The 27,852-nt window shown below is 36.5% G+C and overlaps 1 protein-coding gene across 1 annotated transcript in view; it reads right to left on the bottom strand.

Annotated features, from left to right (window-relative positions):
- The window catches only part of LOC119074506 (pikachurin), a 160,696-nt gene that overhangs the window by 82,923 nt on the left and 49,921 nt on the right, over positions 1–27,852 (bottom strand). The window contains exon 2 of the mRNA XM_037180663.1: positions 10,019–10,135. Within this exon, the coding sequence (XP_037036558.1) occupies positions 10,019–10,135 (117 nt within the window). The remainder of the gene's footprint in view (positions 1–10,018; positions 10,136–27,852) is intronic.

Here is a 27,852-nt window from a genome sequence, read left to right as displayed (position 1 = left end):
TTTTCTTCTTGAGGCGCGTGCTGAAGGAACAAAGTCTGATGATTTTTCGCCTGAATTAATTCATAGAAGTTATGCCCGGTGTGCCATATGGGCGTAGCTAATATGAAATCCAGCTGATCGAATAACGTTTAAAACGAGCTTATCTTGTTATAGAAAATAAGATTAAATATTCTCCCCATTTTTCGTTTCATTAGACAGCATCAAGTAATGTAAAGCGAACCATCTGTTAAATTAATGTAAAACGCAATACTTAAATGCCTCCGTTTCGACGGGGCTTTGAATCGTTCTGTTTAGTGGAAAACTTGAATTAGCATTTCTGACTCTGTCTAAACCATCCCAGAACATCATTTTCATCTGTTGTGTGTGAATGTTTTTTGCTACAATCACAAACGCTGTTTGTTTCATCCGCCGATGAGAACCTATTTATTATACTTGGCGAACTAAATAATGTACAAAGTTTGTTTCTGACAGTTTTTTTTTGTATCATCAAGCATGCAAGCCTAACGTAAGATTTAATTCGTTTAATTCTAATTCCATACAATTTTGCTTGTAATCAATAGATGAATTAGACGACTAAACCATAGAAAATACCATTTCAATGATTCCCTGTTATCGTCCAAACACATAAATTTTAATTGAGTAAACCCCGACAGTTTTTTTTTTCGGGCGCAATTTTTCTTCTATGGCTATTCAACCCGACAGAAGTTACACTCAATTTACCCGAACATTTTCTATAAGCAAACACAACAACATTGAGCACTGTTGGTGTGGGGGTTGTATGTGTATATATTGTAATGCTTTATAATGTCGTAGCATTTTCATTCAGCTATTGTTTTGCGATGGAAAATGGCCCCCACTAATATACTCCGAAGCCATACATTGCTATAAATTTATAAAGTTCATTGATTTTGTACTTAAATACACATTTTTTTGTCAGTAGGTGTTGGAACATTAACAATAAAACAATGATCGGACAGAAAGGCGTTTTTATAATGCATTTACGATGGAGTCGGAGAACAAGGAGATTTAATGTAAAACAAAAAGTTGGCACAGCGGTGTTGTTATTTAAGGACACGAAACAGAGATTAGCAAGGATTCCTTACTGAGGTCAAACTGAGGGTGAATTAAATTTTCATTTTGTTGTGATCGGGAAACTCGCTATAGACACTTATTGAATTCTCCACTTAGCTAGGGATCAACGCATAAATCTCGTTATACAAAGAATTACGATGTCTACATGCTCCCTCGCTGGCTTATAGTTGTATTCTCCCCAAATAATACCGATTCATTGCTCAATGACACTAAAGTACCTATAACTTAACGAAGTGACCTTTCGCAGTCATCTGCAAATAGTCAATATTAATGCTTTTACCAACTGTATCGTTACGGATTGTTGATCCCTTTGACAAACTGTGACATTACAAAGTGCTGCTCCCTATAACAAACGGTAACATTACAGATTGTCGCTCCCTTTTACAAACTGTAACATTAGAGAATGTCACTATACTTTATAAACTGTAACACAGATTCTTTTGAAAATCCACCTATCAAAATCGGACCCACTTCGTCTGGGATGGATATATAATATACATGGTTTGAAAGGTCTTTGCCAGTAGACCTCAAAACAGGCCTCACACAGTCTCGAGCCACACCTGGTTGCTGGTGGAAGATCTCCGAAGTTGGAAAAATAGTGTTTTTTATCCGAACTTTTTGGCCGTTATAAATAATCGTTCCGGGTGAGAGTGGGCTCGTTGGAAAGCTGAGCTTAAGTACTTTCGGGTCATGCATAGTTTGATTAGATTCATTGATTTATGTTTCCAAAAATTTGCAAGAAAAATTTTCAAAATCTGTTTGAACTTTAGAAAGGTCTGGGATGGTACTGATGACGCTTAATGTGAACCTAATATGCTAGTCGTAACATAGCTTACGTAGCTTTCCGTTTGTACCTCATTTCCAGTGCTGGTGATTGCCGACATAACAGAATTTTATGTTAGTACAACCGCTACTCGTAAAACTTGCCAGCAATCACCAGCACTGCAAATGAGGTATCGATGGAAAGCTTAGACAATGCGTGTTACGACTAGCATGTTAGGTTCACATTAAGCGTCATCAGTACCATCCCAGACCAGTCTAAAGTTCACACAGATTTTGAAAATTTTTATTGCAAATTTTTGGAAACATATATCAATGAATCTAATCAAACTAGGCATGACCCGAAAGTACTTAAGCTTAGCTTTCCAACGAGCCCACTCTCAACCGAAACGATCATTTATAATGGCCAAAAAATTCGGATAAAAATCACTATTTTTCCAACTTCGGAGATCTTCCACCAGCAACCAGGTGTGGCTCGAGACCGTGTGAGGCCTGTTTTGAGGTCTACTGGCAAAGATCTATCAAACCATGTATATTTCCATCCCAGACGAAATGGGTCCGATTTTGATAAGTGGATTTTCAAAAGAATCGCTCAGAGTGTTTGTTTATCCCTTTTACAAACTGTGACATAACAGAGCGTTGATCCCTATAACAAACGGTAGCATTACAGAGTGTATATCCTTTTTACAAACTGTGAAATTACAGTCTGTTGGTCCATTTTACAAACAGAAACATTACAGATTGTTGACCCCTTTTGCAAGCTGTGACATTACAAAGTGTTGCTCCTTATAACAAACGGTAACATTACATAGTTTATATCCCTTTTATAAACTGTAAAATTACAGATTGTTGACCCCTTTGACATTGACATTACAGACTGTCGCTCCCTTCTACAAACTGTAACATTACAGAGTGCAAATACCTTTTACAAACTTTGACATAACAGAGTGTTGCTCCTATTTACAAACTGTAACATTGCAGACTGTTGATCCCTTTTACAAATACAAACTGTAACATTACAGATTTTTGCTGCCTATTACAAACTGCGATTGTACAGACTCTTGCACCCCTTTACAAAACTTTAACCAAAAATTCTAAAAACAGTCAATATTAATGTTATTCGCAGACTAATTGTGCCTTCACATTGATGAGAAATGATTTTGCGCTGCGAATAGTATCGATAATGACTATTGGCAGTTGACTGCGAATAGCATCAATATCCGGTGTGGTTAGAAGTGTCAGTGTGGTTAGGAGTATCAATGATTGTCGGAAGCTAGACTTCAGATATTTGTACACCGAATTCATTGTGAATGGGTTACGTCATCGATGTCATTCTTCTATGTACGTTTCGTTGAGGGCACCAAACACCTCAACTACCCAGATTAAGAAGTTACTTTCATGCTGCACATTGAGGAAAAATGCTATACAGAATTTGCCCGCACCGTGATATTGAATCCGGATTTTCTTGGTGGAAGGCCATGGCCGGTACATTACCACTGAGCCAAACCGTTCTCTACTGACCATTATACGCTTGTAAAATGTACAAGCATATAAAACGATCGCATACAAGGTATAGCGACTTTTAATAATACATTATTAAAAGTACGCCATGGCTGAACGAAAAAAAAATTGCGATAAAAACTGTATAAAGTATAAAGTAAACTTAATTATTTGAATCCCTTTGGAGTTGAAAGAGTGCTCCTTTGATACAATAAATCAATAAATTTTTATTTTTACCTCTTGTGTTTAAGTCTGGAAATTCGTATTTATTACACACAGCAACATTCGGTTACATTATATTTATATACACAGACTGGTTCACTATTTTGTATTCCACGTAAGTATACACTAACATCCAATGTAATACACATAACATGGGATTGCGTGATTTTAGTAATTATTTAAGTTTTGCCATAATTTGGATTTATGGCTGAACGGTACACATTTAGTTGTAGTTTTTGGCTATTATTATATAATTAGGCTTTGTGTGTGTAAAATGTGAATACGACTAAAATATCGATCGATGGGACTTATCTCGCCGAACGGCACATAAAATGTGAAGGAAATATTCGCTCTTGTTGTGCCGTCTCAAAATGTAATAATAAGATTTGAGCGACACTGGCTGGAATCGTTTAATTTTAATTAATAGCAATTAAACTTTGAAAATTGTATATACCAGTGTTATGTGTGTCGAGCAAGGACGTCACATTCCATTAAAGTTTGCATTACTTGTAATTCAGCGATAAGTGTTTTTCAAAGTTTACGTTGAAACTTTAATAAAAAGTAGGACTCAGGTATTTGAATTTAGCTGATTTTATATTTTAGATGTAATGTTGTGTAAAGAACGGGAATATTTAAATAAAAATCAGAAATTACTCTCTATTATCTGCGCATGTTAAGAAGTACAAGATTTTTGTAACGAAATAGTTTTTTTTTGTTGTGGCTTCGTGTCTCACCCGTGTATGTCAATAGTATTTTTCGTACCAAGCCAGGAAATGACGATTTTTTCAGCACTAGTCCTAAGTTTTCCTTAAGAGCGAAGCGAGTAAGGAAAATTAGGACGTGTGCTGCTGAAAAAATCCATTTCCTGTCGAGGTACGAACAACGTTTTGTGCATCGGACAACTGAAATAGACAAAACACATCAATTTACTTGAAAACATACACACTTCACATTCACCATATTAAATTTAATCAATCGTATAGTCATAGAAAAATTCATGTAATTCTTTTCCCGCACTATAAATCGCAAAGAAATGAAGTTTTTTCCCGCACGATATATAGTTCGGGAAAAACTGACATTTCTTAATGAAAAATCATGGCAAAATAGCTCGTATTTCAGTTGTCGGATGCACAAAATTTTTTATTTCAAAATTCGATTCTAGTCGTGGAATATAGCGTTTCTCTAGAAATTTGTACACTACTCTTGATGTCTTGATTGAGTTCTCCCATGTTTGCAATACACTCTGTACTCTGTGTTTAGAGTATCTGAAAAATATATCGATATGATGTATACTAACTAACAGGCAAAAGACCAGAATTTAAATAAGAGGCCTCCACGACGCAGTAGTTTAGAAATTCAAGACTAGAATTCTCATAAAAATTCAGTTTATTACACTGTGTTACGGTTTGTATGATTATTCCACTCGCCTTCGGCTCGTTCCGCAAAGCTCACACTTGCCAAAACAACAAACTTGCAAGAACGTAATATACTATTTTATGGTGATGTAGGCAACTACAGTCGGAGAAATATAGATTTCGGTTTCTCTAATTCTACTAATTAGTCACTCAATATTTTTATAATTTAATTGCATTCTTCATACAAAATAGAGCGATTCTGCGTTTACAGAATTTATTTTCCGATAATTAAAATATTTTTAAAAACCATTTTAATGATTTAGCATTACTCTCTATTAAATATTCAAAAAGGCTGTCAAGAGACTGTCAGTTTTTTACAACAGTTTAGAACTTTCATTTACTAACACATATAAACAATAACAAAGACACATGGGAGCCATGTCATAACATAGCCGATTGTTGTTGTTGCTACGTTTTTGATGTGAGTTTTGTGGATTTTCATTTCAAATTAAACAAGGCATCAGAACAGTCGGAGCGTTTGCTGCGACTTAGCCCCGTACAACCCGTAGTCCTATTTCGTCCGCAACCATAATACGTCCGTAGCCCTAATAAGCCCGGAACCCTAATACGTCTACAACCCTCTAATGCGTCTGTTACCAAAATGCAAGTTAAGTTAGGCATTGTCAAATTTACTGAAACTGTTCATTTTTAAAATTGCGCATAGCGCAATTACGAAAGCCCGTACGAAGTACCTTTCAAATAAAACCAGCAATTTACGACATTATTTTAGAAATCCAAAATTTTTTGCCAACTTTCCATTGGGTATTCAATTACCTCTCAAATGAAACAAAAACTAACAAAATCGGTTGAGATTTACTCGATTTATGTGAAAAAGGACTTAGGGCCGAGTAGCGGCCTTAGTGCAAGGGCCCAAATTTGAAACTTTTTTGCCATCATTCTATTCGGCATTCAATTATCTCTCAAATAAAACAAAAACTAGCAAAATCGGATGAGATTTACTCGATTTATGTGCAAAAAGCACTTAGGGCCGAGTAGCGGCCTTAGTCCAAGGGCCCAAATTTGAAACTTTTTTCGCCACGTTCCGGTATTCAATTACCTTCCATAAAAAACTAAATCTAGCAATATCGGATGAGATTTACTCGATTTATGTGCAAAAAACACTTAGGGCCGAGTAGCGGCCTTAGTCCAAGAGCCCAAATTTGTAACTTTTTTCGCCATCATTCTATTCGGCATTCAATTATCTCTCAAATGAAACAAAAACTAGCAAAATCGGATGAGATTTACTCGATTTATGTGCAAAAAACACTTAGGGCCGAGTAGCGGCCTTAGTCCAAGGGCCCAAATTTGAAACTTTTTTGCCATCATTCTATTCGGCATTCAATTATCTCTCAAATAAAACAAAAACTAGCAAAATCGGATGAGATTTACTCGATTTATGTGCAAAAAACACTTAGGGCCGAGTAGCGGCCTTAGTCCAAGAGCCCAAATTTGAAACTTTTTTCGCCATCATTCTATTCGGCATTCAATTATCTCTCAAATGAAACAAAAACTAGCAAAATCGGATGAGATTTACTCGATTTATCTGCAAAAAACACTTAGGGCCGAGTAGCGGCTTTAGTCCAAGGGACCAAATTTGAAACTTTTTTCGACACGTTCTTTTCGGTATTCAATAACCTTCCATAAAAAACTAAATCTAGTAAAATCGGATGAGATTCACTCGATTTATGTCCAAAAAAACACTTAGGGCCGAGTAGCGGCCTTAGTCCAAGGGCCCAAATTTGAAACTTTTTTTGCCATCATTCTATTCGGCATTCAATTATCTCTCAAATGAAACAAAACCTAGCAAAATCGGATGAAATTTACTCGATTTATGTGTAAAAAACACTTAGGGCCGAGAAGCGGCCTTAGTCCAAGAGACCAAATTTGAAACTTTTTTTGCCATCATTCTATTCGGCATTCAATTATCTCTCAAATGAAACAAAAAGTAGCAAAATCGGATGAGATTTCCTCGATTTATGTGCAAAAAACACTTAGGGCCGAGAAGCGGCCTTAGTCCAAGAGACCAAATTTGAAACTTTTTTCGCCACGTTCTTTTCGGTATTCAATTATCTCTCAAACGAAACAAAAACTAGCAAAATCGGATGAGATTTACTCGATTTATGTGCAAAAAACACTTAGGGCCGAGTAACGACCTTTGAGCCCTCCCAACAAGCCCGCGTTGCATCTTACCCAAAAACGATGTTCAGCAACTTTGTTCTACTCGTCAATACCTTTTATTTGATATATCAAGCAGCTATTGCGTGCGTATTTCGGTAGATATCGTCGAAAGACTGAAAAACACCTATAGGGCCCTAGCTCTGGAAGGGCCGACCCTACCATGCCCATTTTCGAACTTGACCTTACTTTTGTCGATACCAATCAGGGAAAAAAAGAATTTTGAAAAAAGGTTGTGATTTACTCAAGCTAGAGGGGTCAAGGACAGACGGACAGACGGACAGACGGACAGACGGACATTTTTTTTATTGCAGATTCGTTATCTATGAACATATACAAATGCTTTGCCCTTACCGTCTGCTTCCAATTCAACATGTTACAAACGGCATATTAATCTTATAAGCCCCCAGTACTTCGTACGGGGCTAAAAACTAAAACTAGCAAAATCGGATGAGATTTACTCGATTTATGTGCAAAAAACACTTAGGGCCGAGTAACGACCTTTGAGCCCTCCCAACAAGCCCGCGTTGCATCTTACCCAAAAACGATGTTCAGCAACTTTGTTCTACTCGTCAATACCTTTCATTTGATATATCACAAGCAGCTGTAGCGTGCGTATTTCGGTAGATATCGTCGAAAGACTGAAAAACACCTATAGGGCCCTAGCTCTGGAGGGGCCGACCCTACCATGCCCATTTTCGAACTTGACCTTACTTTTGTCGATACCAATCGGGGAAAAAAAGAATTTTGAAAAAAGGTTGTGATTTACTCAAGCTAGAGGGGTCACGGACGGACGGACGGACGGACGGATGGACGGACGGACATTTTTTTTATTGCGGATTCGTCATCTATGAACATAACCAAATTATTTGCCCTTACTGTCTGCTTCCAATTCGACGTGTTACAAACGGCATATTAATCTTATAAGCCCCCAGTACTTCGTACGGGGCTAAAAATATAAAAATGCGTTTTTTCCATATGTTGTTGAAGGATTATCTTCCTAAAAAAGGTTTAATTATCAAAATAAATAATAAAAGATTGCTGTTTCCTGACTAATTGCCATTTGAAATAACATGCGAAATGAGAGAATATAGAAAAACGATGATGACTCTTAAAATTCCGAAATCTATTTTTCTCCGACTGTGCAAGAAAACTCAGAATTTGTGTCAATTTTCTTTAATTATTGTGTTTTCTCGTAGTAAACTTCATCACCACAAACATTTATCGTTGTTACTCAAAGCCAAGACATCTTGACACAAAACGGTTGTCCCAGTTTTGCCAAAACTAGGACCGCCTAAGTGTTTTAGGGCTTTTCGAGTAAATCTACGAAAGAATAAACTTTTTAAGTTTCGAGAAAAAAAAAGAAGTTTTCTAAATTCGGGTCAGTGAGTTAAAAGTCGAAGGCTACTCGAAGTGATTTTGCACATAAATTATGTTTTATAAAAAAAAGTTTCAAATTTGGGTTCCTAAAATTACGTCGTCGATTTTTGTTCTCTTCGAAAACTTCGTATTTGCGCTAATCACAATTTTTAAGGTGAATACTTTCGGTAAAATTGTACATGACACACGTGGGCTAGGTGGGCAATAACGTGAAGTATGCTATAGGGCTAACAGCATTATATGTAGACGCATAAGGGTTACAGCAAAGCCCTTCAATCAAACGTGATCATAGTCGACAGTTGCCATTTTGTACATGAAATACTGTTTTGCAGTTGTGTGACACACTGTCAAGTTTCCCTATTGGCAAGCTGGCAACATCATTAGCAAAGATCACGATACGTCAAAAATGTATGGAAAAATGAGAGAGAGAAATGAGATGACAACTAGTGATCTTTGCTTTTTCATAGAAAAATAACATCCCCTACAGTGCAGCTCAAGTGTCAATTTAGAGTACCAATCATGCTTGAAGTGTGTTGATTACCGACCTGTTAAGGGGCTCAGTAACCCTTCGTCTGTTCTGACGACTTGAGTTTTGATTTATAAAGTTGGGTTGTAAAGTTCACATTGCACATTCCACATTGCACATTCTTTGTTGACATTCTAATGAATTCCATTTAACAAAGTACAATTCAAGAAAACAATTTATGAAAATACTTTGCCCGGTCTATAGTGTAATAAAATATTTTAATTAATCAAATCCAACAAAACCAGGTAAAACCAACCATTTGCACAATATGAATAGTTATGCAATCTTTCACTCAACAACGCTTCGAAATGCAAACGGATTTTAACTACATCCAGAAATATTAAATTCCAATCAAAAATGAATGCTCCCCCCGAAAAGGGAGCATTGAGGTATTAAACGAATTTCATTTACGTGAAATTAAAATGTTTAGTGCAAATTAAATACAAAATCCGAAAATTTTATATTACAAAATTAAAGCGTACTCTTGTAACTCAAATTACTGGGTCGTGTCGTATTTTTAATTAATATCCCGTCTGAAGTACTATATTATATACACACATTCCCAACCACGACCTATTGTTATGTACCGTATACCAAGCTGTCATCCCATGTAGCGTCAGTGTGAGCATATTAATCATTGTCAGAAGATTTTTATGTGACAGCAATAAAGAAAACATCAGCAGCACAGCGAACCTGTTAGGGAAATTATCTTTTCAACAAAAGGGATATATGACATTTTATTCATGTAGTATGTAGGTGTAAAAAGTCATGACAAGTGACACCGAAATACTTTGTAATAAGAAAATATTATCATTTTAATGCATCAGATGAGAATACTATATAACACTGTCATAGTGCCATGAGGAGTTACGACGACGATGGAAGTAGAAAAGCAAAAGCATTTCAAATTTTTATTTTTAGCATTTACCTTGACAGCTATAGCCGTTTCGATTTAATTCATATCCTTCGGTACAATCGCATTCGTACATGCCATCGTGGAGTTCGTAACAAAGTTGCATGCAAGGACTTCCATGGCCACATCGTCCTGAAAGGATTTTTTTTTTATTTTAGTATTGAATGCAGTTAACGTGATTAATAAATTGGTTAATTTCATACAATAATATTGACTGCATATCAGGAGACTACAATGTCACAGTCCTTCGGCGTAAGTAGTAAAAGAAAAGATGGGATCATCCGCAAAGTACGTGTCGGTTTTTAGGATTAACAGGTCGGTTGGAAAAAAATTATGTTATTAAGGTATAACAAAACTACGTAAGTAGGCTTTTCTTGCCTGGATATGTTTCGATAGTCTATTGGCACTTGAGCTTGAGCTGCACAGTAGAGGGCGTCACTTTTCTATGAAAAATTTTTTACATACATTTTTGACGTATCGCGATCTTTGCTAAATGGTATTGCCAGCACAAGTGCCAATACACTGGTCAGCGAATAGTCACCTCTTTGTTTTCATAGTTGTTTATGACATCGCCTACAAAATTCTTTATTGTGACTACACGTACACACATCGTGTGCTTATAAAGCACTTATAAAGCCGTATTTTGCATGAAGAACTTAAGAGGGTACAAGGGTTTAGCTGTGGACATAAACCAAATACTATGGCGCCACCTCTTTTAATTCAAATGAAATGCTCATTGTGTCTTCAATAACAAAAGAATCTGGAACATCGAGGACGGCCACCATAGAAATAGTGTGAAAACAAGATGGCCGCCGTGGTAGAAAATTTTTTGATTTTTATTAATTTCATCAAAACAAAAAGGAATTTTAGAAAAAGGAAAACACATTTTCGTGGTCAGCGACATAAGGAACGGTTTTGATATAGCAACTTATGTGTTTATTCCCGATGTACTGCCGAAAAAATGTACCTAAAGTGGAAAAAAATTTTGCCTTGCAGACGTGTTTTAATTGTGAAAAATAATTGTGAAAATCAAGTAATTTTATAAATGCGAAAACAAATTTCTGTTAAGTAAGGCTCAAATTAATCGTTAATCCCCTTTTTGCTGTATTCCATCTCTTGAGTTCTGAGAATTATGTTCCTAAATATGCCCTATTTTTCGCGCAATTTTGGTTCTTGTCCGAAGCTAAACCCTTGTACCATCTTAATGAAATATTTAAAAACAACATTTTATTTTTATGTCCCGCAGCATCATGATATGCAAAATTTGCAAACTTTACATGTCTCTGTGGCATAAAACATTGTATGCAACTCGATGAAAAGTACTTTATTAGGCTCACGATGTGTGTTATGACACATGGCCTGCGGCCTCGGGTCATAATTACACATCTAGAGCCTAATTAAGAACTATGCACCTCGATTGCATAATAGTTATTTATGTAACAAGAAACGTATGGAGGTGTATTATCGCACTAGATGTCAGACGTCGTGTGCGATAATATACCAGCAAATCCTTTATCGCACTAGTGCGATAAAATATTCATACGACATTGATCACAGGCGGCGTAAGTTACGAATATCATCACTGAATTGCATAAATAACTATTATGCAATTCCGGGACGGAATTGAACTGTTTCTTGCCTGTTTTTAATAACGTAGTGAAGAAGATTATTGCACGTAGTTTTAAAGTGCGAATTTTTTTTTCACACTCTAAAATGTTGAGAGTAGAACCACTAATGTATTTTGTGCATCCGACAACTGAAATACGACCTATTTTGCCATGATTTTTCATTAAGAAATGTCAGTTTTTCCCGAACTATCGTGCGGGAAAAAACTTCATTTCTTTACGATTTATAGTGCGGGAAAAGAATTCCATGAATTTTTCTATGACTATACGATTGATTAAATTTAATATGGTGAATGTGAAGTGTGTATGTTTTCAAGTAAATTGATGTGTTTTGTCTATTTCAGTTGTCCGATGCACAAAACGTTGTTCGTACCTCGACAGGAAATGGATTTTTTCAGCACACGTACTAAAACTTAAAAAAATCGTCATTTCCTGGCTCGGTACGAAAAATACTATTTTGCCACATCATCATAACATGCATAATTTGCAAACTTTAGATGACTCTGTGGCATAAAACGTTGTATGAATCTCGGTGCAAAGTACTTAATTAGGCTCACGATGTGTCATAAATAAATGTGCGGCCTCGTGTCATAAATACACATCACCCAAAACCACTTACAGTGGAGATGTGACGCAAGTCCTATTATCCACTTACAAAAGAACTGATATCGGTGTGGGTGACGCTTGCAGACTAGACAAAAAAAATTGCGTCAAAAAGTGGTAGATGATTCGGCTTTCTTCCGTTTGAATTCCACTCTTTAAAGCAATATATTTCACAATTATTAAAATTTTCCTTCCTCAATATCTGCCACTGGTAACTAATTTTCTTCCTAAAATTTTTCGGGTAGATAACTATAGACTGAACTTATGCTTAAAAACAGATTAACTAATTTTTCTGCACCCAGCAATCGTGAACATGTATATTAACGATAGAACACATTTTATCTACGCTATGTGGGACGTTTATTGAAATACACAACAAAACCTCTCTCACATAGGCCCACTGTCGCAATCCTGAGAGACTTTAGTACAATGCAAATGTTAACAACAACAAAGTCAGTTAACATCTGCCACGTCTCAACAGGCAGTGGCAAAAATATTCTCAATTAATGAAGACTAGTCTTTACTTTATGCACGGACATGTTGAGCGAATCATAAAGAAATGGAACAAATTTTTACATAGAAAATGTTCATACAAAATACAATTTCATTTTTATCATGATTCGCTTAACATATCCGTGTATAAAGTAAAGACTAGTCTCCTTAGATTGGTAATATTTCTGCCACTGCCTGATGAGACATGGAATATGTTAACTGACTTTGTTGTTAAATTTAAATTAGACATGAATCCGAAAAGTCATAATTTTAACAAAGTACAGCCATTTACTTTCCCATAAAACACCAATCCTATTATCCCTTTGAAGTGGATATAAACTTCTAACAAATGAGCACAAATAGAATTGGCAGAATTTATTTATGTTATGCCGTATACCGAACAAACGATCCATATTTTCCTAAAAATACCACACACGATAAACTGCGGTTGAAAGTTAATACATTCATCATTTTTGTGTTATTTCGAGTGACAATTTTGAAATGTAATCCCATCATTCGGATGGTGTAAAGCGTAATGATGTTTACCATTTGTGTTCCGGAAAAAATAAAGAAATTGTCACAATATAGTTGCATCAATTGGAATGTGAAACTTTTGATGATGAACTGTTTCACATTTTGCTATAAAACCCCTTTGGCACTAAGTAAAATGTAGTTGACAAATTCTACTGTTTAACCATCGCTATATTATATCGATGTGTTAAACCAGATACTTGTATCACTAACGTTGATATATAATTTGTTTGTCTGGCTGTGCTACATAATGGTTGCACTATACGCCTTGTCTAGTTTTTTTTTTGTTTTTTGCATTGCACAACCAAAAGTTTGTAACATTTCACAATTCGATGTATTGCAGCAAACAGTCGAGAAAAGTTCAAAATATTTTACTTTTTTAAGTTGAAAACACGGAAATAAAATCTTTTTCCTTTATTTGAAATGCTGTACGGCATCATCAAAATGGAAAAAAAAGAAGGGAAACACCAATCCGAAAATGAATAGTTTTTAGTGGCCTTGTTTAGAGTGAACTTTATAGTCTCACCGACAAAAAAATAAATAAATTTATTTAAATGTTCAGAGAGTGGATAATCATTGTTGTGGAGAGGAAAAATAGAACTGGATTTGTAAAAAGTTTAGCAGCCGAAAAACGTCAGTGTGGTTGTTTAACAGTTGAGAGTTTTTACTTTGGTTTTCTCTTGTAGAAAATATAAATTTATTCCCACCACGAAGCCTACCCTTTCCGGTAGACTACACCAAAAACGTTCAGTGTGTGAACAATTTTTCAATTTTCTTTTACAGGTTATACTCAACTATGGATGAAATAATTAAATCCACCAAAACATCAAATGAAAATCGAAAAATTTGCTTCAGAAGAAAGACATTTTTAATGAATCATGTCTAGAGGTGTGCGCCGATCTTAAAATAGTCGGCGGCGGTGCGCCGACTGGTAAGGGATCGGCGGTGGCGCGCCGGCAGAAATTTATAGTCGGCGGCGGTGCGCCGATCGGCGCGCCAATAAATTTACAAAAAATCTAAACTTTCGAAAATAATGCAAAAACATTTGAAAAAGCGTGCGCAATCCTTTTTCCGAACACTGAATTCTTACTATCTTGCAATCTGAAGTATCAACCACTGGGGAATCAACTGAGACGTATCTCACCTTTTATATTTTGAATGTACAATCACTGACCTATTATTTTAAAAACATCTAATTTAATGAATCCAAGAATGATTAGTCAGTTTGCGTAAATGACATATAAGCTATAAGTCAACTTATAAGTTGGAAATTTTAAGTCACATCTTCATACTAGATGTTCTGCAGGTTTCTTATTTCCAACTTATAATTTATGTCATTTACGCAAACTCACTACTATTATCTTTTGATTTATGCAATAACCGTTCCCATTGCCTTTAGTCCATCTTCGATGTAGGAGTGAGATCGTAGTAGAAGGTTTTCGCAAATAAGAGATTTAGATAAACTTAAATTTATAAGTAGTAAGTATAGACTACACCAAAATAATTTTTTTCCCAAATTTTTTACATAAAATTGAAAACAAAGATACCAGTGTCTCGTCTTTTGACGAAAAAACTTGAAACCGGAAAGATTTTCCACTTTATAAATTCCTGAAACATGTGATTTGCGCCATTTTCCACCCAAATTCCACATAAGGTCTTAAGTTTGCCACTTTACAATTACAGTAGTATTCACCCAGTTTTGACTGATTCACTGTATTTTGTTCTCTTTCTTTTTTCTTTTATCTGCATCAACACACAATAAAAGAAACGTCGTCTGCCGTCTGCCGCGCTCCATTCCATTGCACAGAAAATAGAGTAACGTACCCAAGGGTTCACGTTAAGTGAGGATACAGAAAATACAAATGCTGTTTCGACCTCGGGTATCGATGGCGGTCCCAGGCCAGCGTGATCTGATCATCCTTAGTTGTATCCATCGATACCCTTCCCAAGACAGCAGCAAACTTTTTCTTTGGACTAGTATTTAAAAATTTGCATAAAACACTTGCCATCTACTGATGGAAATAGGATACGTTATAGAAAGCTACTTCGAAGATAACCCTATCGTAGCATCAGAAACAAAATCACCGTCGTACAGTGCAAGTGTAAGAAGAAAAACCCAAAGTTCCAACAAAAAAAATTAACAAAAAACTCCTTTCTACGCATATAGAAACATAGCAGCATATAGAAAACTGACTTATAAATTAAGAGAGATAAACATTTGCTAAAACCTTGTTAATTAAAATGGCTGAAAGCACTAAACGTATAAAATTTCGGCGCGACGAAAATACAATCGGCGGCGGCGGCGGCGTGAGCTATTATTTTTCAGCGGCGGCGCGCCGAAAAATTAGCAAAAAATCGGCGGCGCGCCGGCGTAAAATCGGCGGTGCACACCTCTAATCATGTCGAATCATATGCTATTTGTGACGCAAATTTTGTGTGAGCAAAATTTCATTGTTACAATTTTTAAATTCGGACACACGCGGAATGCGTCATCATAAGCGATATCAAATATCAAATAATTTTTACCAAAAAAAAAATTTGACTGGAAACAACCAAAATTTTACCAAAAAAAATCTGCGTCGCATGTGGCAGATAAATTTTCTTGCTGGTCTGTTCCTGAACATTTGCCACTTTGCGACGCAGATTTTTTTGGTAAAATGTTGGTTGTTTCCAGTCAATTTTTTTTTGGTAAAAATTATTTGGCAGATGATGAAAAAAACTAAGCCAGCTTGTTTGAACTAAAATTGTGTGTAAAATTTAATTTTTGCGTAACGTTTTGTTGGGATATCAGTCGTTTTAGAAGTTTTAGAACACTGCTTTTTATAACAGTTTATAACAGAAATTCGAAAATTTAACGAAAATCGAAAATTTGCCGAAAATCGAAAATTTGACGAAATTCGAAAATTTAACGAAAATCGAAAATTCGACGAAATTTAACGAAAATCGAAAATTTGACGAAATTCGAAAATTTAACGAAATTCGAAAATTTGACGAAAATCGAAAATTTGTCGAAATTCGAAAATTTGACGAAAATCGAAAATTTGACGAAAATCGAAAATTTGACGAAAATTGAAAATATGACGAAAATCGAAAATTTGACCAAAATCAAAAATTTGACGAAAATCGAAAATTTGACAAAATTTAACGAAAATCGAAAATTTGACGAAATTCGAAAATTTGACGAAGTAATTCTCTATCTGCCACCATTCAAGAAATATCTCCAAAACCCCAATTGACCCACCCATTTCCAACTTCCGACATTTTTCACATATGCCCCTCTGTTCTACTCGTAAAACTCTGAGACTTTGCCGAAGAAAGTAATTCTCTATCTCTCATAACCCAAAAAAATATTAGTCCTTTCATCCTACGCTCGAGTAGCTCAAAATTTGGTCACTCTAATCACTCTAGTTCAAACGAATCTGACCCGATTTTTTAAAATATTTTTTTGTTCGAATCGTGTTACGAATACCTTTCATTTGATGGGTCGCACGCCTCTGTAGGTTTCAATACAGCTAAGCTACAGCCGAAAACGCGTTCCCGACCCTCGAAAACCACACTCAGAAACCACTTCGAGGCCAATAAATCAAAATTCTGGTTTTTCCTTGGGTAATGGCGTATCACATTTTCATTTTTATGCCCACCCTGAGGTTCCTGCAAAATTTCATGGAGATTGGCTGACTAGTTTCCGAGATCGTCCGTCGATAGATAGATAGATAGATAGAAACATACAGAGTAAGTTGAAAGATTTTGATTGTTTGGGAAAAGTCAATTTGGTGTATTTTCTATGAAAAGTGCCAATTTCAAAACGATGTATCTCCGGTAACTTTAAAGCTACATAGTCGAGTGATAGCTCGTTTTGCTCGTATTTGAAGCGCGAATAAGATAGAATAGGATTTGTGGTGATACAGGCCAAAGAAAAGAAACTTAAATTCTCGCCTATATATAGTTGCCGCGTCTCAAAAAATTTTCTTCGTTCTTTTTTTGGAAGTTAGACTGCGTCAAGTCCTCCGCTAACGCTCCAGACATGATTAAGTCCTATGTGTGTATATCGGCACGCATTCAAGGAACACCTAAAGTTAGTTTAGAGCATCGATATAATATAGTGTCTTAGTGTCTTCTTATCTACAGTATATCGATGGTTTCGAGATATTTTTATTGGTTCTATAATTCACAATTACGGTATAATTAGACCGCATAAGTGGTCTCTTTTATAACCAATATCACGCATATAAACACATCGCTCTCTCTTGTTTTAAAGAATATAAATTTAATTTAATGCAGTCAGAGGCAGCGAAGTTTTAGCATAAATTTGATTCAGATGTTTCTCAGCTGATCCACAAAAACAATCAAAAGTTTTTATGCGGTAGCACAGCTACCACGCGTGTAGCACATTTAACCGTATAAACAAATATAAACTGTTTTGATGGTATGTGTGGATCAGCTGAAAAACAGCTAAAGCAAATAAATGATGAAATTTCACTGCCTCTGACTGTAAAACGAGCCATCAGAACAGTCGGAGCGTTTGCTGCGACTGAGCCCCGTACAAACCCGTATATCTATTGCGTACATGACCCTAGTGCGTCTGTCACCCTACTTTGACCGTAAGCCTATTGCGCCGGTTAATGTAGTTAAAGTAAAATTATTATGTAATATGTACATCTTACAAATTGCGCATAGCGCAATTACGAAGCCCCGTACGACGTTCCTTTCAAATGAAACAAAAATTTCAAATCGCCCTAAAATTTTATTTTTTTGAAGGGCCTAGTATCGGCCTCAGTCCGAGGACCCAAATTTAAAATTTTTTTCAACTACATTCTATTCGGCCTTTGATTACCTTCCAAATGAAACAAAAATTACGAAAAACGGATGAAATATACTCGAGTTATATGTGAATACACATAGGGCCCTAGTAGCGGCCTTAGGCCAAGGACCCAAATTTAATTTTTTTTCAACAACTTTCTATTCGGCATTCGATTACCGTCCAAATCAAACAAAAATTACGAAAAACGAATGAAATTTACTTGAGTTCTATGTAAAATACACATAGGGCCCTAGTAGCATTTCACTTCTAAGGCCCTAACTCACGGTCCACTCACCCGATTTTAAAAAACTTTTTTTTCCTGGATTGGTATTGACAATACCTATCATTTGCCGTGTCATTTACATTTCCATCGTTTATTTTGCCATAAATATCACCAAAAGACCTTAAATCACTTAGGTGGCCCTAACTCACGAAGGGCCGACCCGAATATGCCCATCTTCGAACTTAGCCTCACTATTTCGACTATCTTTCAGGGAAAAAAAATTTTTGAAATCGGATTTGATTTACTCAAGATATCGACGTGACAGACGGACAGACGGACAGACAAAATTTTTATTGCAGATTCGTCATCTATGAACATAGGCAAACACTTTGCCCGTACCGTCTGCTTCGAATTCCATCAATTACACACGGCATCGTAATCCTATAAGCCCCTTTGTACTTCGTACGGGGCTAAAAAAATCCCATCAAATTGCAGTTCATTTCTAATTTTGCCATCTGGATTTTTATACTTACACGGTTCACGGTTCACGATTTATTATTTACAGTAAATGCATCCCGTTCTTCAGTGAAAAAAACAGTCGGACTTTTGGAGATAGTGATGGACCTCGTCACCGATTTCAAACTTATTCATATTATTGGTCAGCGTCACGACCTAGAGTTAGTGCAATCACTCAGGGACTCATGCAAAACCATTTTTTTCGGGCGTTAATATCAATATGCTGTGTAAATGTCATTATGCTTCGATATTTGGGCAGGGCAGCTTCTTTATTTATTTTTTTAAATAAATGTTTCCTTCTGAAAATAACTGGTCGGTTCAGTTGATCGTTGCTATTAAAAGTTGCAAACAACTATAAAAAAAAAACTAATTTAATCAAATCAGACTCGTAAAGTAATTGCCTTAACCTTCAAGTCACAGAAGATGACGATCATAAACATTTTTTTAGCTAAGACAATAAAAAAAATTTAAAACATCGTACAGCCGGTGACTTTGTAATATATGACTTTTTTCGTTTCAGCTGTTTTTTTTTGCTGATCCTCTCATCCAAACTAATAGTACATTACTATCCAGTGAAGTAATTTGATATCTCGTATCCAGATATCAAATTATTTCACGTGTAAAGTATGGCGTTTTACTTTACGAGCGATGGAAAGGGTCGTCACTAGTGAGGGAAAGGCCACATTACCTCACTAGTAAAGTAAAGTGTTTTTACGTCTTTGGATGATTTTGGCACTACTTCGCGCGTTAGTGTAAGTAAACAAGTGTAAGCACTTTTACTTTACTAGTGAGGCCATTCCCTCACTAGTGAAGACCCTTTCCTCCGCTCGTAAAGTAAAACGCCATACTTTACACGTGAAATAATTTTATATCTCGGGCTGAAGCCCTCGGATACTTTTACTCATCTGGATACGATATATCAAATTACTTCACTGGTATAGTAATGTACTATTGTCTGTATGAGTGGATCAGAAACGGCTGAAACGAAATGCGTCACTAGTTTCCAAGTCGCCGCCTGTACTTGTCCAACAGGATTTTTAGATTCGATGTAATATGTTTGTCTACAAAATTGTTTAACAAAGAAACCGGCTAATGGGACCAGTTAATTTGAATATGTGAAATTATTAAATCGATCTGTCCATAAAAAGCAACGATATTAAATCCGAACGACCAGTCGACCCAAAACATTCAAAGATTAAAATGCAGTTTGTACCGGCAGTCTTTCGGAAATTCAATCCGTTAACCGTTCAATCGCAATGGAAAGTTACAGCGGCAACATTCAAGAGCTTCAGCTCAAGTACTGGCTTTTCACCAGAAGAAATTGAACAATTCAGGAAAGTCTTCCGCACGATGCCTTCCTACGAAGAATCGATTTCTTCCAAGGACCTAATACGTTATTTCCAGTCAATTAACTACAACAAATCCATGGAAACGTATCAAAAGCACACTGAATTCGTAGACAAGATTATGGGCGGACGATTGGAGTCGAATCAACTGATGAAATATCTTGGAAGTGAACATGACACACGTCTACTAATGAACGAATACTTGACTACCTTTGATCGGAACAACGATGGATATATTTCGAAGGAGGAATTTGAGTTTGGCTTAAGCGATCTTAGAGTTCACGATCCGACAATTCGCCATATTTCCTACGAACAATTCGTGAAAGAGGCGGATACTAACAAGGACGGTAAAATTAGTGTTTTCGAGTGTAGAGATTGGATAAATAAGAATTTTGCGCCAGCATGATTGCATAACAATACGGGCGGAATTCACCTCTAAATAAGTGTATTCCTTATGATTTTTCACAAAATGAATACGGCTGGAAACGAACTGTGTTTTTAATTTTGTTGCGGTGAAAAAGCCCACTCCTTTACGACCATTTTAGTTTGAAGATAATAGTACATTGGCCAAGAGTCGCCAAGCTGATATAGAGCCGCTTGAAAAACTGACTGCCGTTCCGGTGTCCTGAGGTCATGTGCTGTACGATTTGACTAAAGTCTATCGAGAAAAATAGTTACTTATGCAACTAGTTCCGAAATGGAGTTGTTTTCGTCAAAGGTTATGATGTGACGAAAAAACCCCATTTGGTTCAGTTAATTTGAAATTCTTAAAACGATGCGAGTGGTTCCGCAGATGATAATGACTAGGATGCATATTAGTGATAAAATGAAGTTACTTTGAGATACTTGTGATGAAATGTAGTTGTAATCTTCTACGTTGTATTTCTTGGTGAATTCACTTTTCGCAGAGCCGTTGCAGAATATTATTTTTCGGTTGAAATTGGCTTTGCTGTATCGACATGTTTCAGTGAAATAGTGAATCGTACTCTATCGATAGAGTTGACATAGAATAGAGGAGAGAGAATTGATGCAGTTATCCCTCTCCAGCCGTTGAAGAAAACACCCTGACGAAAATTTTATGGCCTGAAAGAAGTGTACTCACAATATTTCTAAGTACAATATTTTGGTACAAATTTTTGCGTTCCGGAGCAGAATGTTTGAAACGACGACCTTCTTCAGAGGTTTTTGTGGGACATCATTTTAAAAGCTTTAGGGTGTAGTTGAGTCGATAAGGGATTTGCCCTATGGAAACGTTTACCGAGCGGGTTGGGCAAATCGAGTGATTGGAGATTGTTAGGGGCATCGAAAAAATAGGTCTTAGGAGAAGAGACAAAATTTTCGGCCGCTCTCGGCTCCGCCTCGTCTCTTCAAAGTTCAAGTGCAGAGGTGTCTTTGTCGAGTGATTTCTCTGGCTGTATAGCACGCAGCTAAATGGAAAGGTAAAAGTCTAAAGTTTATCTTGACACGACAAAATTTCCACGATTTTCAAATTTTCAGAGAGAGATTTTTCAGTTTTTCTTAAAAATTGGCCATAATTAGCCCCGTACGAAGTACAAAGGGGCTTATAGGATTACGATGCCGTGTGTAATTGATGGAATTCGAAGCAGACGGTAAGGGCAAAGTGTTTGCCTATGTTCATAGATGACGAATCCGCAATAAAAATTTTGTCTGTCCGTCTGTCCGTCACGTCGATATCTTGAGTAAATCAAATCCGATTTCAAAATTTTTCTTTTCCCTGAAAGATAGTCAAAATAGTGAGGCTAAGTTCGAAGATGGGCATATTCGGGTCGGCCCTTCGTGAGTTAGGGCCGCCTAAGTGCTTTAAGGTCTTTTGGGGATATTTACGGCAAAAAAAACGTTGGAAATGTAAATAAAACGGCAAAAGATAGGTAATGTTGATACCGATCCAGAAAAAAAAAGTTTATTAAAATCGGGTGAATGGACCGTGAGTTTGGGCCCTAGAAGTGAAAGGCTACTCGGCCCTAAGTGTATTTTGCATATAACTCGAGTAAATTTCATCCTTTTTTCGTGATTTTTGTTTCATTTGAAAGGTAATCGAAGCCCGAATATAATGTGGCGAAGAACGTTTTAAATTTGGGTCCTTGGACTGAGGCCGCTCCTCGGCCCTAAGTGTATTTTGCATATAAATCGAGTAAATCTCATCCAATTTTGCTAATTTTTGTCTTATATGAAAGGTAATTGAATACCGAATAGAATGTTGTTGAAAAAAAAATTAAATTTGGGTCCTTGGACTAAGGCCGCTACTCGGCCCTAAGTGTATTTTGCATATATCTCGAGTAAATTTCGTCCGATTTTCCAAATTTTTGTTTCATTTGGAAGGTAATCGAAGGCCGAATATAATGATGTTGAAAAAAAATTAAATTTGGGTCGTTGGACTAAGGCCGTAACTAGGCCTTAGGCCTCTCAATAAATTAAAATTTTAGGTCAACCTGAAATTTGTGTTTCATTTGAAAGGAACGTCGTACGGGGCTTCGTAATTGCGCCATGCGCAATTTCTAAGATGTACACATTTCATAATAATTTGACTTCAACTAGGGTGACAGACGCACTAGGGTCACGTGCGCAATAGATGTACGGGTTCGTACGGGGCTCAGTCGCAGCAAACGCTCCGACTGTTCTGACGGCTCGTTTTTAAGGTAACTTTGGTAACTTTCTATGGACCCATTGCACATTACACCAATTCCGTAACCACCAAAAGAAAGAATTTTATAATGGTCTCCTCAAATCTTTACTTTAGTGCCTGAAGTTGTTCCCCTTCCATACTCAGTTAGTACATTAGAGAACAATAAACTATAGAAAATTAGAGCGAAACATAACTCAAACTATTTTTCTTTCATCCGACATTATAAATGGTCTAAGTAAAATCCAGTATTGCGGTTTTGTACATCAAAAACGTCCATTCAATTTTACCACAGAATACACTATGGAATCCCATATCGCACATCTCAACTTTACAAACGAGCTGCTTAACAAACGCAGAAAAAATGTTCAAAATAACGAGCAGCACTTCTTGTGAGTCTCCTTTCTCTGAACAGCAATAGAAAGCAACAACAACGGAAAATCACGCAATTTCTTTCGCAGGCAATAACGTGTGTAATGGCCGTGTAAATGTGCCTTAAAAATAGGTATACATTTCAAATTCAATTTATAATTATTTTTCGGAAAATATTTTTTGAAGCGCAAAAGTTGTAACGAGTTTCCCTAAATAAATAAACATTTTAATTTGTTAATTGGCCCGGAGGAACCAGCGCCCGAACCTACACCACTGGCTGGGCGTAATTTGAAAAATAAAAATATCTTCACAATACTTTCGATTCGAGCCCATTAACAAATTATTCACTTCTAGGTTGTGCTCTTGCCTTAACTTAACACTAAATATTAGAATTCAAAAACGAGGTCAGAGGTCAGACTATGTACTCAAACTTTAGACGAAGTTAGATCCTCCATAGACTATGGACCATAGTCTCACGGTAAGCGATTAACTTCTAACGGTTCGAACCAATTGATTGATTTGGCTGGATTGGCTTCGCAATCCACCTTCGTGTTTACTCCGTCAGAGTAAAATAGGCTTTACGTAATAAATAAATGTGTCGACCAGATACAATAAAATTAGCTCGTTTATAATGTGTGCATTATGCAGGCATGAGCGCCGCCGAAAATAAGCCGCCGATCAAGCCGCCGCCGGCCATTTTTGAGCAAGCCGCGCCGCAGCCGAGCCGGTGCCAAAAACACGGCTCAAGCCGGCTTGAAACGGCTGGAAAATGAAATAAAGATTTCGAAAGGTGAATGGGTGAAATAATTTTGAAAACCGAGATTCCTGTTGATCCTAAGCAGCTCAAGTACATTTTGAATTTTTTTTTTCAAAATTAAGAAAATTTTGAAAATTTTCTTGAATTTTCATGAATTTTCCAGAATGGTATATTACGTCCTCGCTTCTAAGTTTGTTGTTTTGGCAAGTATGACCTTTGCGGAACGAGCCGAAGGCGCACAATCAGTTAATTCACAAATTTGAGAAAACTTTATCGATCTTTGCGAATTTTATCGATTTTTTTTCTTTTCAATTTTTACTTGATTTTCGTGAGCTTTCGATTTCTTCTCGAAAACCATTTTCTTAATGAGTTAAATGAGTGTACCGGAGCATGATTTTCCATTTAGTTTTAAGTTTTGAGGCAATAAAACTTGACGTGTTAGTGAACCTTATACTTAGAGACTTGCTTGTAACAAGACCAGTTCCACTTGCACTTTGAACAACCTAATCTACCTACATTTTCGCTTTCCGTACAATTTCATTTTCATGCTTACTAGTTCATTTTCCATGAATTTATCTAAACGTTTATCTAAAGTTAAAAGGAACCTCCAGCCGAGCCGTTTTAAGCCGGCTCAAGCCGATTTTTTCGCCGCCGCCGAGAAATTTTTTTCGGCTAGCCGCCGCCGAGGTTTCTCCGTCGGCGCTCATGCCTGGCATTATGTAGGTCAAACCAATAGTCTTCAGAGGACACTGCACCTGCATGTTTGCCAACGTGTAAAAACCAAAAATCGGACTGCTAACCGGAGGCGATTCGCTTGTCGAACAATTTCCTCACGAACATAGAAGTAGAAGGGAAGGAATGCCTTCGTAGGTGTTAAACCTGCTCTTTTAGAACCTAAGATTCGGTCGCAACCCACCGCAAACGACCGAAACAATAAAAAAATCATTCATCTGTTAAGGGCTCTGATACACCCCTACAACTACAATGTCAGAAATTTTTGAAATTTCAGTTCATTTAGCTTGCTATTGAAAAATCCCAAACAATTTATTGCTCAAAAATACGTTATTAACTTCTACAACCAATGAAATTTTTTAATTTTCTCGACAAGAATTATTTGTAAAACGAAAATTTATCCGCAGCCATAGCTGACACATACACAAACACTAACCGTTCATTTTTCTCCAAAACGAACAAGGAATTTTTCCAATACCACAGTCATTGAGCTGTTATTCTTACATTTCACACAAAACCGGAATTAAAACCGTTCAAGCGAAATTTAACAAGCAAGTTAATTAGTTTTTGTTTTGTAATATTGACACGAAACGTTGCGAAAATTGTTCATACGAGATTGGCTTTGCTTCGTTGCATCAATTTATTGAACCTTCTATGCCAAAGTCAAGTGTGACCCGTTATTTTACTCAAAACATTCAATTTATCCTTTTTTTTCTAAGCAATCCGAATCAATAAAAAAAAATCTATTTGGTTCGAATCCAGTTGCAGGGATCGTATTTCTCGACTCCCTTTCCATCGATACATATATAAGTTCACTGTATGCGATGGAATTTAAATTAAGTGTTCCCGAAACCCGACCATACTTTTCATGTCTCATACATATAAATTACGTAATAAAAACATCAAAAGCTTCAAAACATAAAATTAAATTATTTTGCTTCGAATAGACGAACATTATGTACATATCTATACATCTATAATGTTAGTCGATGGTATTTGATGTGTGTGCTATACGATGTATTGCCAATATGTATTCTGTTGTTCAGCGCGTTCAGATATGAATTGAAAATATGAATATCAAAGTGCTGTGAAAAAGTTATAAATAAAGCTCTGCTTACATGCTCGTATTCCGTTTCACGACGTCTATAATAGTCTAAGAAACGGATAATGTTTTGCATAAACGCGTTTCCACTTAGTTGAGGTATACGATCAAATTTTACACTTAGCGGAATGGAAGATTAGATTAGATTTCCTGGCGTTATTGTACCCTGCACCTAATTCCCTGATGAACCTGTTGCTCTAACTCCAATGGAATGAGTGCCCGAAACCATCAGGTAACATCTGCCATGTCTCAACAGGCAAGAATAACCCCAATGTAAGGAGACTAGTCTTTACTTTATACACGGATATGTTAAGCGAATCATGATAAAAATGAAAATTTTCTATGTAAAAATTTGTTTCATTTCTTTATGATTCGCCTAACATGTCCGTGCATAAAGTAAAGACTAGTCTTCATACATTGAGAATATTTTTGCCACTGCCTGTTGAGACGTGGCAGATGTTAACTGACTTTGTTGTTGTCAACATTTGCATTGCACTAAAGTCTCTCAGGATCGCGACAGTGGCCCATGTGCAACTACATGCAATAATCTTCTTCATTACGATATTAAAAACAGGCAAGAAACAGTTGTCCCGGAATTGCATAATAGTTATTTATCTACCAAGGTAGGTATGAAGGTATTTTTTCGCACTAGATGTCGTGTGCGAAAAAATACCGGCATACCTACCGTGGTAGATACAACGTTTTTCGCAATTTCGGGCCATAATCACCTTTCCAATGCAAAACATGTCCTACATTTTGTTCCAAAATTCTTTTGTATACAGAAATTCATTTGAACGATCAAGAAGGCTGCATTATAATACACATTGCAATGTGATGTAAAGAGACGCGTTGAATGAAATCGAGTAGTCAATAGGTTTGTTCCAAGGCCATATGAATTGCCAAATTTCATCCATAGAACCATAACCTCAATAATATCTCTGTGTAAATCGCGTAGGCGACGTTGCTCGATTTGTATGAAATATCACGTAAGCGACGTTGCTATGGATGAAATTGTCGTTGTTCGGGTTGTCAAAATTCGTGTTTACAGTTACTTGGAACAAACCTATGCTTAGTAATATACGCTTCAACAATACGTTCGGTGTAATTGTGTGACTCTATAGCCGAATGGCTATAGTCGCTGCTTTGTGTTCAAAAACCTTTTGGTGTCGGGGGTTCGATTTCTGGTCAATGCAAGATTTTTATTTATAAAAATTTAGCCTTCGTTGAAGGTAATAGGTTTATAGAAGTCTTGTGCTTCTACTTAATTAATGTAAACATCGGGTTTGGCTTGTGTATGATTTATTACGTGTTGTCTGTTCGAGCTCTACTAATGGACTGAATCTTACAATGCAGTCTGCATGATAACAATCATAGCAGACGATTTGGTTATTACTATATGTGTGTGTGATGAGAGATTTATAGCAAATACACGAGTAGTGAACAGGTCACTACATTACTTCCCCTCTTGAAAAAATTAAATTTTGAAATTAACAAAAATTTAACAAAAAAATTATGAAACAAAAATTCAACTTTTTGACTCTACCTTTTCATTCAAAAACTATAAAACGATCGGCTCGAAACGATCGAAAAAATTACTCGAAGAATTTTCTGTGCTAATTGCACTCTTCTATTCAACAAACAACCATTTATTTCACGATTATTCGGCCGCGCTCTGTTCCCGTTTGTTTCTACATTGTTCCAAACCTCCTTACGCATATGATCGTGTGCATTTCCCATGGAATGTTTGGTATGGCGGTCGAAGAACGGTCGGTGCGATGACTTTGTGTTTTCGTTAACCGACCCGACTAAACTCTCGAATTTCGTATTGTGGGCGTTCTCGCTGATTCTCGAATCGGTGATGCTACTTGCGTCATTTTGACGATTGAACCCTTCGGGCTTACGTTGCTTATTCTTCCCGTTTGTTACGGACTCGGGTCGTTGTTGCCACAATTTCGCTAGATTCTCCTTCGAACTTCGTTGTAGAAATTGTATCGTGAAGGTAGAGAACGAAAGTATGTGCACCAACAACTCCGTTGATAGTTGTGAATCCATTAGTAAACTTGTAGTGACCTGTTCACTACTCGTGTATTTGCTATAAATCTCTCATC

The sequence above is a fragment of the Bradysia coprophila genome, unplaced genomic scaffold (genome assembly GCF_014529535.1).
Source record: "Bradysia coprophila strain Holo2 unplaced genomic scaffold, BU_Bcop_v1 contig_151, whole genome shotgun sequence".
Lineage (NCBI taxonomy): Eukaryota > Metazoa > Arthropoda > Insecta > Diptera > Sciaridae > Bradysia > Bradysia coprophila.
Note: the sequence above shows the minus strand (reverse complement) of the source record. Positions and strands in the feature narration are given on the sequence as shown.